We start from the raw sequence: 13,064 nt of genomic DNA on the forward strand, positions 1-13,064 counted from the left end.
TTTTTCTGCCAGGCTCCATTGGACAGCCAGAAGAAAATCTCTTGTACTCTATTCGTGCTTAAAAACAAAACTTGGTGTCATCCAAGACAAGCCTTTCCTACAGTGCTGGGGGTGGGGGTGGTCTTTCTTCCACTGTTGGGAATGGCCTGAGCTGTGTTGTGGGTAGACTATATGATACACCTGCTGCAGAAATCAGCCTGCTCTTATTGTAGTATCTATTAAACTTGAAAATGTGAAAAAAAATAAAAACAAAGATCTTCTCATAGTCTGAATATCAATAACATAGAGGAAGTGAGTTAACAATTTCTTCTGAAATTTTGCTTCCCGGAGGATGAAGGTGCCATACATGAAACAAATAGATAGAAAATATAAACAAAACAAAACAAAAAAAAAGACAAGTTTTCAGAAGTGCTAGAAAGGTACAAGATTTGAAAGACTCTTTCCCAAGAGTTGAGTCAGTCTTCTCTCTCTCTCTCTCTCTCTCTCTCTCTCTCTCTCTCTCTCTCTCTCTCTCTCTCTCTCTCTCTCTCTCTCTCTCTCTCCATTTTTCTCTCATTTTTGACTTCTTCTACAAGTTGTCATTAATATGTCTACTCATACAAGTTTTACTAGTCCTTCCTGGTCGTATTATCAAGTAAGAAAATATTCCAACAGTTTTAGAATTAAACAAATTTAACAACAATATAATTTAAGCTGGAAAAAATGTGAGAATTAGAAATGTCATGTGAGTCATGAGTTTTGCAGTTATTGAAGAACATAGGATTCAATTCCAGAAAGCACATGGTTAATTGTGTGGATATGCATTGTACTAATTATTGTTGCTCTTATTTGGTTCACCATTAAACCATTTCTTCAAAGTCTAGTTGAAATCTTAACTTTATTTTGAGGTTCATATGTATTTCTAACTTTATAATTTTATATTATCTGTAAATTAATATTTTGTTGTTTCCTGTAATATCTATTTAGCAAAACTAAGATAAAACTATGAAAATCTCTTGCTGTTAGAAGTTACTGGCCCCTTTCCCATTTTAGTGTGTGAGGAAGTTGCCCAGTGATTAATTCACCAGGTTTAATTTATCAATGCAGTGGCTCTGGAAAGAAAATGTGCAGATTTAATTGGGGAAATGATAGTACTTTAGTCATAAATCTGTGTCCATTTTGCATTCAAAGTATAAATTTTTATGGAGTTTAAGCATATAACAAAGCTTAAAACTTAGGATATGATTGGTCTTTGCATATGCCAATAGTTGCTTATATAAACATTCAGGAAGCAGCTAAAGTAATAATAAATGAGAACTTGATAAATAAATAATTCTAAAAACTGTTGGAAGGACCACATAATATTAAAACATATGATCAATAATTACTCGTGCGAGATAAGAGTACTAATAAAGTAAAGAACTCTCATATTTTGAGAAGGAAATTAGGTGTTTTATGTTGTTTTAATATTTTTTGTATTTTCATATTGTTTCCAGGAGAAAACTAAAAATTATTGAAAACCAGTTTTTCATCTTCTCTGGACAAAAATATGATTATTATCATTTTCCACATTGCCTTTTAGTCTACTGTTTAAGATAAGTAGACAAAGGAAACAGAGAGTAAATTCAGCTAATGTTTTAAGTTGTTCACTGCAACAATTGGAAAAATGTGTCATTTAGAAATGAATTAATAAACAGTACTTAGGAAACATTTTAATCTTAAGTTAAATCACAAATACAGGGAAAGGGACTTCAACAGTCATAGGATTATAAGTATCTCCCTTTTCTGTGACCATTTTCCTGCAACTGTGAAACTATAAGGCAGAACCATTTCAGTGGCCTGTGACCCACAGTGAATTCTTTATATATTGACCCCCCACAAAAAAAGAATCACAAAGCAATTTCAAGTCCTTAGACGCAAACGTTTGCTTGTTGAACTTGAAATGTCCCGATGATACCTATTAACTAGACTGTGAAAGTGAAGTTAAATGAAGGATATACAGGGGTGCCATATGACTAATCTCAAGAGAAATGGGATGGAAGGAAAGAATCATTAGGTGAACTGCACTGTACAAAAGTATATGACCCAGGTATCCATGAAAGAGATCTCAAGAAAGAGGAAATAATAGGCTTCAGTTAACGGAGACTATATTTGAAAAAGTATTTGGCCCACACAAATTGAAATAGAACAAGATTTTGACAATTTCTCAGGATAAATGTCCTTCTGGTTTGAAAGATATAGATTTATTTTTTCTATCAGTTATATATTTTATCTCCTTTTCTGCCTATTCTAATGTATATTCTGCTTTCAGTGAACCAATTCTCAGACTCTCAGTGTATAGTTATAGGCCAAGAATAAAGAAAAATAAATGTATGGCAAGTGGGTTTTTATCAGAATGTAAAATCATTCATGATGTTACATCAGGGTCTCATCACACCTGAGAATTGTGCTTATGTTGTGAACAATAAGAGGGATCAGGAGAATGCTGTAAGGATAAGAAGAAATTGGATATGAAAATAAACAGTAATAAATGTAAAAAGTTGTCATTATAAAAATTATAGAAGGCCTTGAACTAAAATAATAAAAGGATTAAACAGGGAAAGAAAGAGGAAACAGTCAATGAGACAAACTCAAATCCAGGACCCCAAGAGTGAGTTGTTTTATCATTCTATTTCCCTTCCTGGTGGCTGGTGGGAACCTGTCAAGGAGGCTGAAATGGATGTTACAGTGTACCATCCTAAAGGTAGTATCTTCTCTTTCTTCAGGGTTTTGCTCCATTGTTTACTAGATGGCAGTCACGCAGGAACCCAGCTCGCTGGATTTAAGAAGCAGAATGTTAAGAAGTTATCTCTCATACAAGTCATTCTATTATAAACAGCATGAACTAGTCACTAAGAAACATTGATAAATTTTATTATATATCATTACTACATTTTATTTTTAGTCATATGGAGCATGAAGCATTCATTCACGATTTTTAAATAATAATCTAAGACAGTCATTTGTTTAGCAGATGAAAATCTTTTATATGTAAATATAAAAATATAAACCTATATATATTTATATATACTTATTTTACATCCTGGCTGCAATTTCCTGTCTCTCCTCACCCCAGGAACCCTCCCTACTTGGCTCTTTTATTTTCTTCTCCTTTCCTTTTCTTATTTTCTTTCATGGATGGTCTAGCAACATAGTTCAAGTTGACCTTCAATTTGTGATCCTCATGGCTCATCTTCCCCAGTGTTGCAATGGGAGGTGTGGGTCAACCTACCAGATTTCTCATTCTGATATCTATAACAAATGTTTATTTATATCATGCACGTGAACGGTACATTTCATACAAGTTTCTTTGGAAGAATTTATGGTAATACCATAGGATAATAAAACTCATCAAATATTTTAGGATAATTGTTAGTAATGTAGAGTTGTTGTAAAGGATAATGAGTATCACATTCAAATTTTGTTTTTTTCTAGGAAAAAAAAATCTTACCTTTCCTACATACTGAGTGTCTGTACCTGTGTACTCTTCTAATAAGAAGAACTGATTCCACATCCAGCCACGCTTGGTTCGATGGAGCATTTTCCCATCATCTTTTGTCAAATTCGCCATCTTCCTAAATAAGTGACTGTTAGACTTTGCTTGTAATGGGCTGTTATCAACTGTATGGAGAATGCAAGTCCAGATGATCAGTGGAAGACAATGGTAAGTCCTCATTATCTTCAACTTCGGAAGGATAAAATTTTAAGGTGTGAACTGTAGAATAAAAATGATTTTATTAGGATGTGTATCTTTTATACTGGAATAATTTTATATACTATTTAAAGTTATAAATATATAAATTTAAGTTTTAAAAATATATCAAATAACAGTCTTTAAAATCATAAATATTGAAATATACACACAATTGGTAAGATTACATAAATATGCATAAGTACATTGCAAATATATATTTCAAAAATCTTATTTAACATCTTTCTAAGATGATAATATTAAAGTAAAAAATAAGCACAAAAATTCAAACCACTAATAATTCTCCCAACTAAACTTTTAATACAGCAGCTATATTATTAATTCTTTAAAGTTGTAAGTGTTAATAGTGAAGAAATAAGTACATGTCAATGAACATATACACTGCAAATGACATTATATTTCCTCTTATCTAACATTTTTCAGAATGTGTTCTCCCTCTCCACAGTCTACTATAAAAATGAATTGAATTAAAGCAAGGGAGTATGGAATAAAGTAGTTTTTCAGTAATAGTAAAAACTAGATTCCATAAAGGCAAAATAGGTTGAAAGTCTTAAATTTAATTAGAGAAAAAAAGTAGGCTTTCTTAACTCTGATTTTTCCTACTGTGAGAATTTTATTTTGACATTGACTTTGCTGATCAGTCTTTCAGAGAATTTTGAGATATACTGTTCATTTCTAAACAGTGTTTTAAAGTAGATGTGCATTTGGCTTTTTTGTTGTTGTTTCTTGTTTGTTTGTTGCTATTTTGCAATGTAGACATTTGAGTGAGAAAATCTAGCTTTACTGGCTTTATCAGATGTTAGAGAATAAAGAACACTATGAAACTGTGTAACTTCAAAATATAAAATAACTTTCTTTTTCAGTGCAATCAAATCCATGGGAAATATTCCAACAAACCCTTCAGAACTCAATCTGGCTAACTAGAAAATTGTTGGAGGGCAGAAAAGAGATTGGGTAGGGAGGGTGTCAATGAAATTTGTCATGTCATTTCAGTAAGGGATCATGATGCTTCAAGAATTATAATGAAATAAATATAGATTACTAAAATTCTCTTATAAGAATGTGTATGATTCTTAATAGAAACAGACACACACACACACACTCTTCTGTTTCTATATCCCATTTCTTTAATTTGACTACTGCAGTGACTTCTTATACTCTTATAACTTTGCAAAGGCCCCTATGAAATTTCTGAGAAATATTTGAAGTGAAGTATGAAATATCACTAAGTTTCATGCAAATTCCTGCTAAAGCTGTATTGGGTATGAACCGTGTATGTGTGTGTTTCTTTTGCAATACCAATATACGAGGCTGTGCACTTTATGTTGTATACTGTAAAGTTGGAAGAGATGTTTGGAGATTAGGGTACTTAATTTTACAAATAAGACATTTATTTAGGGATTAGAATTTGACAGTCTGGCCTGGGTGTTTGCACTATTCCCAAATCCCTGTGCTGATAACCTATATCCCCAGCAAATGTTAATTGGGAGATGACTAAGGCAGAGAACAGAGTCACTCATGGAAAAATCAGTTCCTCATAAGAGCATGGTGGGAATTGAGTTCTATTTAACTGTAGCTTCAGGAAAGCACGTGGAAGATAGACAGCTGTCAAACTGCACCAGTAAGAGGTCACTTTGATCTTGCACATATCAGTACCCAACTTAAAAAAAAAATGATTGCTGCCAACTTGTATATTTTGTTGAAGTAGTAGCCAGAATCAAGAAGGAGAAAGAAAAATATTCCATATGTATATATTTGAAGGCTTTATCTAAAATTTGCCCAATTAATAATTTTAACGTATATTCCTTCTCTGATCTGCACAGATCTTACCTGGTTCATTCAAAGACCTATTATTTGCATTTTTGATGTGTCTCTATTATATACTTTTATAAATTTCCAAGTATTTATTTCTAAAGTGTCACATCTCACCTCAGATATCTATGCTTTCTCTCTCACTGTACATTTATGACCTTCTTATGATGAACATAGCATTTATGTTCATTCATTCAGTATTCAGCACAGTGACCACCTTCATTTAGATATAATGCAGTTTCTATGCATGATGTGAGAAATTTGTAGTTCTCTGTGCCTTGCACACAACCTACCAAGCACTTATTATTAGAGTCAAACTATCTGGCTAATGGATTAGTGGTTAGTACTTTTGCAGCTTATTTTCAACCCTGGGTCACCTTTTGAATGCCTATCAATCTAATGTATAAAGATTACCAGAGACAGATGCAAAAATTGAAAGTATAAAGTTTATTGCTTTTGGTCAGAGTCAGAGATTATTTTTGCTTCTTAACATCAGTCATGAAATTTGTGGTGCTCTCACTAAAGTTCACAGAAGTTTGCATTAAATATGATTAAATGTTAACAACACAGCATGTCTGCTATAAATTATAGAATGCTTTTTTATAAACTTTGCCACTCTCTGATTTAATACCTTTATTTTAGTCAACTCTTGTATTTGTATATTTGTTTTACATTTAGGAAACATTACTGTAAACCTCTTGTGGCTAATTTAGCACCTGCACATTCTTTGGCTCTAAGATAAAAGTGCACACTTTAAAAAGGTTTTCTGCTATATTTGGTTTTAAAGTTAGCATCTCGTGTCCCATGGGGTTTATTAAAAATTCTTCACAACCTTTATTTATTCAATAGCAACAAACTGATTACTAAATTTTCTATGCCTAATTAGCTCTATCAGCCTTAAATGCTCTGCATTTTAATCTCACTTTCGTTGATAAATAACTACCATCAAATGTATTACAGATTACAGCATTTTAAAGTTTGGTTAAAATTGATTTTGCAATCAAGCAATTCATTTGAACCTTATTAGTTTTAAAAACTAAACTTCGTTTGATTATTATATCCTTATTCACTTAATTATATATCAATCCTATTTCATTTCTATTTTAGAATTAAGAAAAGCTTGTACTTGGTTGTACTTAAGTTAGAAGCTTACCAGTTAAATGCCTAACTGAAAATGAATATATTTCTGCCTCTAAATACTTATATAATTACAATCAAAATGAATATTTCTAATCTTTATTATTAACCATGCCCATGAGAGTGCAGCTGCATGTGAGTATATGTCCATTTGAGTTCAGTTGCCCTGGAGTCCAGAAGAGGGAATTGGAACCACAGACACCTGAGTTATAAAGCAGTTATGATCACATGATATGGGTGCTAGGAAATAAACTATGATCCTAGGGTAGAGCAATATACATTCTCAACTCCAAAACCATCCTTACAGTCTCTTCAGAGAAATCATTTAATACTATTTGTCATGAAAGTTTCTAACAAGAAATGCACTTATAGCACAAGTGTTCGCAATTAAATTTGCTACTTTATCATTATGAAATTTCTAGTCAGCAAAGAATTTTGGCAAATATTACAATTGTAGTCTTAATTGACTCATAATTTATAGTTTTCTCAGTGCCAAATCTGAGTTCTTGAGAAAGAAAGCAAGACATTACTCATATGTATTACTTTTCTATTGGCATGACAAAATGCTATGGCCAAAAGAACATTATAAAAGGATTTAATTTGCTATTTTCCATTAGAATCCATGGTGTACATTGTCAGGAGAATGGCATTAGAACTGTACATTAGATCATATATCTTGGTCCACAATAACAAGGCTGAGAGAGATAACTGGGAATGACTATGTTTGTTTGTTTGTTTTATTATTGTTGCTTTAAGTCTCATACCACTTCTTATTAGACCAGACCACCGAATCCTTCTTAAAAGTTTCACAAACTGATTCTGAAATATTTAAATATATCTACCTGTGAGGGTCATTCTCATTTAAACCATTTCTGGAGCAATGTAAAAACCTTGTACAATGGAAACTCCCTGGAATCCACACGTTCACCCTAGCAAAAATTCCTAATAATGGGAAATAGGAAGTTTGAACTGGCCATCTTCTCTAACCAAGCAAAACTTGCTTAGAGGGATTGGAACACCATTCCATCCAAAAAACCTTTGACCTACCACTTACTCTCCATGCAAGATTTGCTGGATAAAATTAGTGCAGGGCTTCTTGCATGGACAACCAATGACAGGTCCATCCTGAGACCCATGCCATGCCTGACATTTCCTGGAGGGCCAGGAATAAAGTATGGATATCCCACAGACCTAGAATAGAAACAAAGACGAGCAGGCCTGCCCTCCCCCCAAAATATAAATAAGTCAATGAAATGACTCCTAATAGTATTCTGCTATACTCCTGTACTGGAGCCTAGTGTAATGGATCATGGTCATCAGATATGCTGAACCCAGCCGCTGATGGGAGCAGATCTACAGTCAAGCGTTAGGCAGAGTTTTGGGAATCCATCTGAAGATGGAAACAAAAGATTGTAAGAACCAGCATGGTCGATGGTGCCACCAGAAAATGTCCCACAGAATCAACTAACCATGGCTCATATGGCTTCTTAGAGACTGGAGCGAAAATCAGAAAACCTGTATGGGTCTGACTTAAATTCTTTGAATATATGTTATGGTTGTTTATCTTGGTGTTCCTGTGGGAATTCTTATAGTGGACCCTAGGGTCTGTGACTGATCTTTTGCCTTATTTTGGTTTCCTTTTTCTCCTACTGAATTGCCTTGTCTAGGCTTATTATGAGAGGTGTGCCTATTCTTATCGTTAACTTGCTGTGCCATGGCTGGTTGATATTTCTGAGACTTGCCCTTTTCTGAGGAAAGGAGAAGTGGATATGGCGAAGAAGGGAGGTATGGGTGAAGGGCATGGATGGCAGGAAGGAGAGAAGGAAACTGCAGTTGTGGTGTAATATATAATAGAAGAATAAATAGAAAAGGAAAAAGAAAATATTGGAGACAATACAGATATAAAACATTCTGCAAGTGTTAGCAATTAATAAATTTCATATCAGCATGAAGTTTCACCACACCCCAGTAGAAAGGTTAAAACAAAACTCTAAAAATCTTTGCTAGGATGATGAAGAACAACAGGAATTCTTCATTGCTGTTATACCACCCACAACAAAGACGTCCTTTGCAATATTTAAAAGGAATAAAAGTTTTATTCTCTAGCATAGCAATTATTTCTATTTATCGTACTTTAAAATATTTTGCTAAGAAAATGCATAGTCAATTTTACATGTTGTTTATTCACATTCATAATTTTAAATATTTATTCACTTTTATTCCATGTGTATGATTCCGTGCTTGAGTTTGGGTTTATGCATCACATACATACATAAACACACAGTAGTCTGCATAGGGTATTCAATTCTGTAGAGCTAGAAACACAGGCATTTGTGAATCAATTGACTTGGCTTCTGGAAGTTTAATTTGAGGCTTCTGAAGAGCAATGAACAACCTTAAATACTGAGTCATCTCTCCAGACCCCCAAATGTCTTTTAGAAAATGAACACATACATAATTTTCTGAACACTCAGGAAGCGGATTATAACTTAATGATAAAAATTAAACGGGGCTTTAAGACACTAAAAAGCTCAAAGAAATGTAAATTCAAATTTCTACATAATTGACTCTCTTATGAGAAGTCTCTGTGTGTAATTACTCAGGTTATATAGCATTCGGAACTAGGTAAATTTGTGAAGCTCCAAAATATCAAAACTTTCCAGTGGTTGCTGAGAAGGGAAGATGAGAGAAAGGAGGGGGGAGGCAGAGAGAGGCAAGTCACAGTAGGTTTACTTATGAACACTGTCCTGTATAATAATACAATGGTAGGTCATAAAACTTTCAATTTTCAAAACCTATTACATTTTACAATAGGAGTTTCAGGACTGTACCTTATTATATTCAAATTAAAAGAAAAGAAAATCTTTCAGAGCTGAGGTCTAGTAGACTAATTCCTAGGGGACTTAAAGCGTAACAAAAGAATTGGTCTCTGCTCCAAATGATGAAAGAATTTTAGTGATGAGGGTGGTAAGAAAGAAGATACTCATGCATCTTTCAAATGGGTGCTGCTTCTGACAGCAATGGAAAAACAATTGCACAGACAATCTCTACTGCAGTGAATAAAGACATTCCCCCTGGGGGTGGGTTGACAAAATTCATCATGATGTTTTTATACCCTACAATTAAACAGTGAAGTAAATTGGCTAAATATTATTTTATAAAATTCAGAGGTAAGAAATCCAGTGTTAATGCAATGTCAAACCAGTGCAAACTCGCTTACTATAATACAGATCACAAGACTAGCTATTAGAAAACGTAGAGATGTATGGACACATTCTATGGGCAAAATGCAAATTATTAGATATGTCAAAGAGAAATCCTAAAATAATATCAACAATCACCAATGAACTGACTTGCAACCCAAAACATGCATTGGAATACATATCATGATCCAACAAAATAAAACAGTGTTATTGGAGAAAAATTACCAGTTCTCGGACTAAAGGAAGAAACAGATATGTGATGAGTTTGAAACAGCTTGTACTGCTGTACAGTAAAGCAGTGTTATAAAACACATACACAAGTGAAGCAAAACTCCTATATTAATGTGAGTTAATAAAAGTTATGAATGGATTTCTAATTGCCCACACTAAAATAACTTTTACAACATAATTGGTAATGTTGCATTATAGTCTAATAAATAACATAAGAATCATCAACTTTATAGTTATAAACACGAGTGATTGATTTAATTAATAATTATGTAAAGAAATTTAGGGAAAAATGTATAGCAAGTAATTTATGTTTATATTTTGCCATTATGAGGAAGAACCTGTACTCAAGTTTCTTAACAATGGGACAGAGCGAGTTTCCTTGCACAACAAGTCAAATAATGATTTGGTGAAATCCATAATACTGCACTGGGAAAGGCACAACACCACAGGATATTGAGATCATTATCAACAATGTTATAGCGTGTACCCTTCAAATAATGAAAAGACAATGGAATTCTTTCCTTTGTGATGTTCCTCTACCATCTCACAAGCACAGTACTGCTTTAACTACCATCACATAACTTGGTATGACAGAGTATCCACTAATCAGTGGGTACAGCTCTTCAAAACAGCCACCGTCTCTATTAATAAAGAATGTCCAGGGTACATCCCTTGCCAAGAGGAACTTCATAAGAGAAGAATAATAAGTAAAATATGGTAGCCTGTACAGAATCCTAGGTGAGAAAATTATACAAGACATGATCTATAGAAGTTCTAATAAACCAGGGACTTGATAATAATTTTCAATATCGTTTTAAATACGTGGAATGTGCTGGGGTATTTTTTTCAGCAGTTAGTAATATAGAAAATGGGTGAAATGTTTTAGACAATTATGACTTAAATTTTCATTTTTTGTAAAATTTAAACTATATTATTGATTAGTCTGATCTAGGAAAATAAAATTAAATTTTATAATATTAAATTATGTGTGAATGAAAGTTTTTTATTTTTAGTATTTTTAAAAGAGAGAAATTCTCTATTAGGGTGACATTTTAACAGAATCATGGAAGAAGTCAGAAAGGTACCAAAGTTTAAATGTTTAAATCCCCAGGGAGATGAAGCAAACAGAATTCTGTGGTAGGAAACTGGAGAGAAGTGTGTCTTATGGAAAAAGCCTTTGAAGACAAACAGTTGCAGCTAAGGATAAGTGAATGGGGCTAAGGCAGTGAAGCCAAACCGGTAAAGGATTCTGAAATTTTTGAAGTCAGTAAGTTTTCACCTTCATAATTTTCTTTGTTTCCTTTTCTGTTGTAATTAAATTTCCTAGCAAAAGCAGTTCTGGAAAGTAGGGCTTAGTTTCATCCACAGTTAATATTCTAGCCCACCATGGCAGGGACACAGAATCATCAGGAACCTGAAGCAACTGGCCACATTGTGTCCACAATCAGAAAGCAGTGAATGAATGGGCTCGGCTTGCTTTCTTTTACACAGTCCAGTATCCTAATCCAATTAAGTAGATTTACAAACTGTAGAATGGACTTCTTACATCCATTATCTAAATAGATGTACCAATAGATGTACCCAGAGGCTATTACAACCTACACAAGAACACAGCAGTCCCCTACTCCTATCCCATTCCATATCAATCTCCTGTGTGATTCTACAACCTTTCCTTACTGAGAATTAACACTAACCATCTCAATGGTGAACCAAATCAGGCAGAGGCTTTGTTCCATCAATGTATTGAATAATTCATCATTAAACATGTGGGCATAACTAAAATCATACACTCAATAATAATACAAGTCCAGTTCAAGGGAAGTTGAGAAAACACAGATATTAAATTTCAACTGGAGTTTACAGTATATTATTAGTGAGAAATTATTTCAGATACAATCATCAGCCAGTCTAGTTTTAAAAAATCACTTTCAAGGAAATACTCAATGTTATTAGAGAAGTAACATAATGGGAATAGCTTGACATAAAACCATAAGCAAATTGATTATTTGAGTGATTTAGAATGGCGTCTGTGAGGGTTTTGTTCTTGTTTTGTTTTCAATGTAATTTAACAATGAACATGAATGTCCCTAAAACTTGAAGACAGCAGAAGCACTAGGGAGAAGAATTGGAAGTAGATTAAATCTTTCTAAGTGGAAAGTTGAAGGACCCATGCTAACTCTTTGGAATACATTATTTTACAAAACCATGAGGGATGTGTGGATAGTTATTTTTTTGACAAATGAAGGTGAAATGTTGCTTTATAGGCATTTTTGGACATCTATGGGAAATTAATTCTAGCAGAATCACATATAGCCATACAGAGGCAATCCATGCATCATATCTGAAGACAATGTTAGTATTAGAAGTCATTTACTCAATGATATTTCATCTGCTGGGCAAATGTAAGCAGAACTTGCATTTGTGTGTCAAAGTTTTAATCAGCAGAGAAAAGCTATAAATATATTTTCAGTCTGTGATTTCATGTCAGCTTTCTGTGTCAGAAATGAACATCAGAGTCTGTCAGAGGCAAGTTAATGACTGTGCCATATGAGTCATTCTCCCGTATCTGCTTCTCACTGAGCTCTCACCAGACAGAAGATGGGGGATGACAGCCACGTGACAAGAGTAAGAATCTTCAGAGACTAAAGCGTGAGAAGTTGGAGAAGAGCTGTCCTGAGGGGGGTGATGGTGGAAAAACACTAATTTCAGTAGCTAAGAAAGAAAGAAACCTTTAGAAAAAGAAATAGGTTTTTTTTTTCTTCATATCCAGTAAAGCTCAATCCCAATTAAGGATTCTTTCCCCCTAGAACGGCAACGACTGAGGATTGCGGCTATTGCTTTAGACATAAAAGAGTCAGAGTCATCAGACGAGGTATAACTCATAGTTAGAAAAAAACTAGGGGTCAGAAGACCAGCACAACTACAGGTTTTTACAGTGGGAGATGGAGGAC

The 13,064-nt window shown here is 33.8% G+C and overlaps 1 protein-coding gene across 1 annotated transcript in view; it reads right to left on the reverse strand.

The window, feature by feature from the left end:
• The window catches only part of Cdh9 (cadherin 9), a 99,347-nt gene that overhangs the window by 56,719 nt on the left and 29,564 nt on the right, over positions 1-13,064 (reverse strand). The window contains exon 2 of the mRNA XM_057789768.1: positions 3,470-3,733. Within this exon, the coding sequence (XP_057645751.1) occupies positions 3,470-3,694 (225 nt within the window). The 5' untranslated portion in view covers positions 3,695-3,733. The remainder of the gene's footprint in view (positions 1-3,469; positions 3,734-13,064) is intronic.

The sequence above is a fragment of the Chionomys nivalis genome, chromosome 15 (assembly GCF_950005125.1).
Source record: "Chionomys nivalis chromosome 15, mChiNiv1.1, whole genome shotgun sequence".
Classification (NCBI taxonomy): domain Eukaryota; kingdom Metazoa; phylum Chordata; class Mammalia; order Rodentia; family Cricetidae; genus Chionomys; species Chionomys nivalis.